The sequence below is a fragment of the Colletotrichum spaethianum genome (genome assembly GCF_022836535.1).
Source record: "Colletotrichum spaethianum MAFF 239500 DNA, contig15, whole genome shotgun sequence".
In the NCBI taxonomy this organism is placed as follows: Eukaryota; Fungi; Ascomycota; class Sordariomycetes; order Glomerellales; family Glomerellaceae; genus Colletotrichum; species Colletotrichum spaethianum.
Window position 1 is genome coordinate 128,262 of NW_026054785.1, and position 7,910 is coordinate 136,171.

Here is a 7,910-nt window from a genome sequence, read left to right on the forward strand (position 1 = left end):
TGTTTGATACATAGGAATTAATTAGGGTCGTGGGCGTTACATGTAATTCAGAGTTCAACTCAAGAACCAAACGCCATCTCCAGAGCATGTTTACTATGACAGTCAACCGTGACTCTACACGGAGAAGCACTTCATTACAATTGTTTTCTCGTTAAGTTTTGCACAAGCTATGGTAAGGAACGATTTCAGGGTTCAGCAAAGTGGTCTCTACGTTTCATAACTTTTCGAGTTAGTAGTCTTGATCGGTCTTGAAGACCATACAGTTCGTCATATCGGGCCGTTAGCTACGCCCGCAAATGCATCACTTAACGATTCAAATTAACTACAAGCCAAATGACTTACTGCTTAGTGGCAAGTCATGATTTATTTCATGATTGGCCATTCGAAGATATCTGCGTTCACGATGCCACCCTCGTAGATGCTTCTGTACTGTCTGGGAGACCTGGACCTTGGGCGCTAGGGGTGAGACAGATTGGGTTTTTTGGTTTCGAAGAGCGATCGACGGCGAACTTAAATAAGATGAAGCGCTCGATGCCTGCAACAAGTGCCATGGTTAGGAAGGCGGAGTAGTAGGGCATCGAAGTATGACCGAGCGGACACTGACAACGGCGACGAGCCCACAAGAGGTAAACCTTATTTCATCGAGAAAGGCCTGTAGTTCGCTGTGACACATTCAACTTCAGACGGAGGAAGTCTAGCTTGGACATCCCAACCGCTGAACGATAATATGTATAGCCGTTGAGTGGAAGAAAATTTTAGTATGTACGCAGGAGGTGGCCAGTGCCCGACAGACATGATTGCAGGGATCTATGACTTTCGTACCTTGCCCTATCATAATGCATACTGATTTCCTGGAAACGTCAATAGTCATTCTAGTCGGTGTGGATGCGTCTCAGGTTGGAAACTCTTCAGGAACCACTAACACCGGAGTGAGATCTGTCTAGTAGGTTTATCTTCTCCTCTATGGAGAATGGTTTGAAAAGTCCGAGGGGATTTTGTAGTCAACATGTGCCCGGACTATGCAGCAGTTGATTTTTTTGGCCTTCTACTGTTCGGCGCCCAGTTAGATCCTTCCGACAAACCGGCGGATATAGATAGACATTCGGCGTCCGGCAGGCCCGCGCCGGAGATAGAGGACCCACCTCAACGGTATCCCACCGGCTCATCATAGCTGAGTCATCCCTGATGAGTAAACTTCTGGATCTCTACCGACCAATCATTGGCGAGTGTGTCGCATCGCGCTTCCACGAATGGATTAGCGTCACAGCCCACCCAGCATAGCTCTTTCGGAGCCAAGCGAAATCCAAGTCCGAACACCACTACGCACCCGCACACACAAACATACCCACGCACACGACTATCTTGCATGTTTGACTCCTTTTCAACGACTCCCCTTTAGATCTAGTATACTCTTCGGAACCTTCTCCGGTGCGATGGATCTACGCATTTTTCGTGCTGGAGGTATTCGAGATGCCCTTCACCTGCGACCATGAAGGCTGCGGCCGCTCCTACCTTCGCAAGGAACACCTCACGCGTCACAAAAAGGAGCATACAGCGACGCCTTCTTTTTCGTGCCCATCATGTGGTACAAAGTTTACAAGAGGGTATGGTTGATGCCGCTCAATTCTCTCCTTTGTCTCTGTCAATGCCGTTCCATTGCCGAGTTCCGTATAGCAGACGCGTTGTCCAGGGTGTGTAATCCTCAACTGACTGACAAACCCCAACCATCAGAGACACTCTCCGCAGGCATATGGTACTCCATGGCCCTTCTGCCCCGCCAACCCGGGTAGCACAAGCCTGTATTCCATGCCACCGGACAAAGACCAGATGCGATGGCCGGCAGCCTGTCTGCTCGACTTGCAGTGACAAGGGGAAGTCGTGCGACTGGCCGCGGCCGCGTACAAAGTCTTTGTCCAGATCACCCTCCGGCTCCGTTACAGCTCCGGAAACGACGCCAAACCCCGTTGCCTTGCCCCAGCCGATGATAGCGAGCATGCCGCCCACCGGCATGCCGATGCAGTCCTCCATGTCACCAGCACCAGCACCCACGACAATGGATGACACGCTCGACTTTAGCACCCCTGGCTCTCAATTCACTATGGACAAACGCATGAGGTTACAGCTGCAGAGGATCTATTTCGAACAGTTCCACCCACAGTGGCCTCTGTTGCATCGCGAAGTGTTCGAAACAACTGCGCAACCAAAGCTTCTGATGCAGGCTGTCATGGCCGTTGGCTTGTGGTTCGCTGAATCACAAGAATTCAGAGACCTCGCCATCGAGTTCCATGACCACCTCTTAATAGAGACTGGAAACAAGCTTGTATGTATCACCCATCATTTGACTGTACATATTCTCTTTGTCTGCATCGGGACGGCATTCTGTACGCTTGAGCTTCCCCTCAAGATTCATACAGCTAACAAGGCTTTAGCTTGATCTACTGGAACAGTCGAGGCAAGGCTTTCTATCACCGCGGATGGACTTATTGCCCATCTTCCAGGCTACATTGATTTCGACGATCCTCGTGCCATACCGGGCGGATAAATCCATGGACAACATTATGATGACGCACGCCATGTTGTTAGAGACGTTCAAGGCCACAGGAGTCTACGATCAGTCAAAGATCAACGCGGGATCGCGACTTTGTGGGCACAACGGCTACCCTTGGGTATTCAGAGAACTATACCAGCGGTAAGTTGAGCCTGTTCATGTCAAAGCGGCGAGGCAAATACCACCAGTAGAAGCTATGCGCGAGGACAGAACCGGGTTCGTGTGCGATACCCTGATAAAGCCATGACTAACAACACGCCTGCAGTCTCGCCGTTTTTCAGTTCAAGCTCCATCTGATCCTACAAACACTTTTCATGACGATACACCCAGCGCTACGACTTTCCCGAAACGCAGAGCCCGCTCTCCTACGAATTAAATTACCTCTACCACTGATGATATGGGATGGCCCACCAGCGCATTGGTGCGGACTTGTGCCGACAGACCCGGCGCTACTGGACATGAGTGACGACGATGTGTTGACGGTCAGCCGGATGTGCGAGGAAGCGAGCTTGACAATGGACAACAAACCTCTTATCCCGCTGCTGTCATGGGATCGCTGCTTGGGAATGGCAATCTGGTGCTGGTGCTTACGGGGGAATGAGAGCGACAAAGAGTTTATCGAGAATATCAAGCCATTTGTTCTTGATCCTTTAAAAGGATCCAGTGGCTATCCGGGTCCTAGCTAGTCCAAGGAAACGATACACATCAGATAGTAACATAGATCAAGACGCGCAAATGTTTTTCTACGCTTATATCGGAAGTGCAAGTGGCTACTAAGGTATGTAACTAATATTGTCGACAACACTGGCATTTGCCTCATTGCGGCTCTCAAATTGTTGAAGAGCTTCTCTGTAAGACATTGTGTTACGCGGGATTTATTTACCCACGCCCTGCGTGGCGCTCGACCAGGTCCCGCATACGATGAGGTGGCCTCGTCTGCCGGTGGGATAACGGTACATAGCTTCTCGTACCGCGGTGTAGTGCAGAAGGGACGTGACGAGGAGCTGCTAAAGCATATCAGAAACAAAGACTGTCGGCTGGAGTCGGCTTCGGCCCATGTGGGATATCGGCTGTAGTCAAATTTGACGTCTCCTGTACTTCCTTGAGAGGTTACCGCAATGAACTATCCTGTCAGGCACACACGTCAGTTTCCCGACCATGTCTGAAACATCGAAACACGTGTTATTCCTCAGCATCACCTCTTGCGAACCACGAGCATCCAAACGAACCCCAGGAACCCCGAACCACCAATTTCCATACGATGACTGGTCACGGCGACTTGTTACGGGCTCTTTGCCAAGCAGTTTATTGGCTGTTGCACATCTGACTGCCACTAAGTCAGACTAGTATGCCCCTTAGGTCATTTTCTAATGAAGTTAAGAATCCCAAATCTTCCCCAGCTTCGGAGTCGACAAAGTTGCTATGTACAACAACATCACGAGGCCAATAGGAATAGATGCATTTGCCGACCAATGGTTTTGAGAATGGGATTCCGGTCGAAAAACAGCCCTGCGATGGTTTGCGGAACAGCAGGAGTGTTTGATTTTCATTCCTGGAACGGTGCGTGCCCACTCCGGCGGTGTCCATTCGCAAACCTGGAATATGAGCGGCTTTTGTTGGAATTTTACTGACAAGAAGCTTTGCATTTCTTTTAGAAGGGATCACAAATACCACCCATTTTGCAATCTCGCCGCGTCAACTCTCAAGACATCAACTGCACCTTGCACCTAAGTACGAACGACCCTCGTGAACGACGAACTCTTGAAAGATTACAACGGCATTGAAGATAGAAGAACATTAGCAAGCTCCTTAAGAGCACAAGCTGTGGAATTGCTTACAGATGGAATGCCGATTGAAAGAGAACGGATTTGCATCAGTGATGCTAGCACATTCGTCCATCATTAAGGGCTTGAATGCAGTTTTGAGGCCTTGGTTGCAAAGTCTAGCACCCCGAAATCGACATATGTGAACTGCAAATCCGAGACTGTCGATCATGGTTACGAGGTCCTTTTGCGACTTGAATACCTTCCAACTGGCAGCGGATAATGTAGAATTCATACTCTCAAGGAGTAGTGCAGCTGCATTGGCTGCTAGCATCATAATATGTATGTAATGCCCAGTTTTTTGGGGACTCCTGGAAAGCTAACATACTGACAGCATCTGCGGACCTGTTCGTTGTTGAGTTACAGCTGAAGACAATGAGCCAATAGATCATATTACTCCTCTTTCGCGCTTGACGCCAAACAGTCGATTTTGTCACCCAGACCATACTGCTTTCAGGACGAATTTATACAGAAAACTTGTTTTATTGATATTTATTTTTTTGCGCCGATGACGCAAAGCCTTAGTGTATTGCCACAGCTGTCCAAACTTGGCTCTGTTTCCGAATTGAAGAAGTGCCTTGTGTATCAATGTTGCCCAACTCGTGAAGACCGCAGCAACGCAAACTAGTATCCCATTCTTGTGTAATGGACACAACTAGTCTTAATTGTTCTTGGCTTAGCCCACACTCGTCAACATTGACTTTCCAAAACAGCGTACCCCGAAAGCGCTGTTCTATCCCGAATAGAAAGCCATGACGCGGCTAAGTTAGGGTTACCAGAAGATACAACCCATCTACAGCCTCCGCTTTCGAATCGATCGTGGATTTCATCTGCTCCTTTCAAACCCTGATACTGAAAGTTACATCGTCCAAAGATTACAAGGGAGGCATTGCTTGAATACTCCCGAAAGCCTCCTTCGTAGTCGTGCTTGGCTTCGTAGTCGTGCTTGGCCATTGGCAGTATGTAGGTAGTTTGTGCAGGAGTTTGTCTACTTGGGGTATAAACATACAGACCAAGGCCCTAAAACGGTTGTATGTACAGCATTGGCCCGAAAAAGACTGGCGTAAGCTACTTAATGATGTCACTCTGGTATAGAGCGGCATCGTCATCAAATCGACATTAACACTCGCTATGAAGCGTGTTGGCAAGCTGGGCCGGATCAATATTTCTGCACACAAAGATCTTTTGGCTCAGAAGGGCAAAGTAGTCGACAATGGTCTTTGTGTTACGTTGGAACTCACCGGAAGCAAGGTATTCGACCACTCTATCGCTTTAAAGGGGAATAGTCACACAGTCAGGATTCTGGTCGATGGGTCTGGGCGGTCTATCACGAGTTCTTCAACAAGAACGGTAGGACGAGTGTGTTGAGCCACTTTTCAGCTCGAAGTTGCATCATAAATATTACATGACTTCACGTGAGTCAACATACATCTCCTGATACATGGCAGCATTTTGACCACGTCAGATGTGAGGCTTCTATGAGAGGCTTGATACGGTTTTATTAAGTCTGTGATGTGGGTTGAAAGATTGCTTGAGACCAGGGTGTAATTGCTGGTACTTGAAAGTTGGCACGGACGCTATTAGCAGGCGTAGTGTTGATTCCCATGTTTCCCAGTGAAGATCAAGGTGGAAGAGAAGATTAGTCACTTTTCTCCATTCACGAGATAGCAAAGTCTGGATTCAATTGGTCGCAATATTGGGATCTGGGAGCCTATGATGCGCAAAAAGATGACCAGGTTTCGAATCTATCAATCAAGCATGACCCGTATTATTCTCTCCTATTGATCCTGTTTGCGCGGAGTACTCCTTTCTCCTAGCACAGTACAATGAGATCCCATCTGTTAACTATGCTCTGTTATCTCAAGACGGTGCCCAATGTCCTAGTATTGCCTTACAATGCACCGTGGTCATTGTTGATTACCACAACTTCTAACTTCCGGCAAGGTTTGGGAGTTTCATTCCATTTAAATCATTGGAAACACCTCGGGTATGTTTGATGACCTAAGTCTGCTGCATCGTGCATCGCTCAAGAAATTGCCAACAAGCCAGTTCTTGGATGACAACCAACGTATTCAAACATCTGCTGCTCCGGTTTGAGTACCAAGACTTCGTGAAACAATCGAAGGGAAACATTGTTGTCAAGCTTTTTTGCGTATTGCAAGAACCCCCCAAAGATTTCCAAATGTGTCGAATGTTGCTTGGCCCATCCCTCGAGCGAACCGAGTTCATCGAAGAAAGCCAGTCCAAAGGTGCGATCCTTGTCTGCTTTTCCCGTCGCAGGATCGATGAGGTCCATGAAGCGACAGCTGTGACAACCAACATCACTACCTTGGTCCCGCAAGAAGTCCATGCCTCTGATCAAAACAGGATGCATAGTCTCGAGGTAGAGTTTTCGCTCTTCGGGCAGCGTACCAGACCAGTCCTGGCCAGACCGTATGACAGCCAGGTTACTTTTGCCCGGGATACGAACACTGGATGGTTTTGGTGTCTTGTCATGATCCGCTTTCACCTCGCTGTGCGCAATGACGCCGTTCGGTTTGGTCTGCTCGATCTTTTCTCCTACGAGTTTATCACTCTGGGCAGCAGGCATACGATCGCGCATGCTACCCCAGTACACATGTTCCTTGATGGGACCGATCACCCGCTCTCTCATATGTGCCGCCCCCTCGGGAACTTCGTTGTTGGAAAAGATGGTTTCGAATCGGTCGATGGTGGGGAGAAATGTCTCGAGGAACCATCCGTGGCTTTGTGAATCGAGGTCAAGGCTCTCCCACCATTTTCGGAAACCCGAATCGCCAGCCCACTGTTCGTATGCAGGTTTGCTGGGCCAGTAAGCCAAATGAACAATATTGTAGTAGCCCAGGTTGTCGGTTACCGAAGCCCATTCAGCGAACTGGGGACGGGCTTCGATTTCGACGGCCATGGAGGCAGTGAAATTGGTCAATTGCGCGATGGCATCTCCATTTGCCCTATCAGCGGAGGTGTACTGAGCACCAATGACAGCAAACACAAGGTCTTTCGTGTCTTTGGGGAAGCCGGCACTATAGGCCGGGAAAGGAGGTATAAAGTCAGGTGGTCCTTTGGCAGCTACCTTTCGGGGGCACTGCAAGTGCTCTGGAATCGCGGAAACAAGCATGTTGTAATACGTGGGATGGGATTGGTAGCATGGGGGAAAACGATACATGACAACCCAACCAAACTCGGGGGCTGTGGTTTTAAGCCAAATTAGAGTGCCTGAACATGGGCAGCGGCTCGAAAAGCAATCTCCACCCCGTTGACTTCGTTGTGGGAACCTAGCAAACATGGCAAATCCATCCAGATGCGCTGCCGATACGCATATACAGGGATCATGAACAAAGAACGAAAGACAATTGTCTTCTCTGCACATGACCCTTTGCATTGTCGGAGACCACCACACCCTTATCTAACTGAAATATACTCTAGATTAAGCTGCTTCCGAACGACGGCGGTATCATGAGATGAACTTTAGGCAGACTCGAGTCCTTCTCAATATCGACCGTGTCTGTCCCAAATGCCAA

The 7,910-nt window shown here is 48.8% G+C and overlaps 2 protein-coding genes across 2 annotated transcripts; one reads left to right on the plus strand and one right to left on the minus strand.

Annotated features, from left to right (window-relative positions):
• Positions 1 to 1,993: 1,993 nt before the first annotated feature.
• On the plus strand, positions 1,994 to 2,693 carry ColSpa_06296 (uncharacterized protein; the record flags this gene model as incomplete). The annotated part of the gene is made up of 2 exons (XM_049272508.1): positions 1,994 to 2,320; positions 2,499 to 2,693. The coding sequence occupies 2 exons, from the start codon at positions 1,994 to 1,996 to the stop codon at positions 2,691 to 2,693; spliced, it is 522 nt and encodes a 173-aa protein (XP_049128465.1).
• A 3,704-nt stretch (positions 2,694 to 6,397) lies between these two features.
• Positions 6,398 to 7,507, minus strand: ColSpa_06297 (phenylacetaldoxime dehydratase; the record flags this gene model as incomplete). The annotated part of the gene is made up of 1 exon (XM_049272509.1): positions 6,398 to 7,507. The coding sequence occupies one exon, from the start codon at positions 7,505 to 7,507 to the stop codon at positions 6,398 to 6,400; it is 1,110 nt and encodes a 369-aa protein (XP_049128466.1).
• Between the last annotated feature and the right edge of the window lie 403 nt (positions 7,508 to 7,910).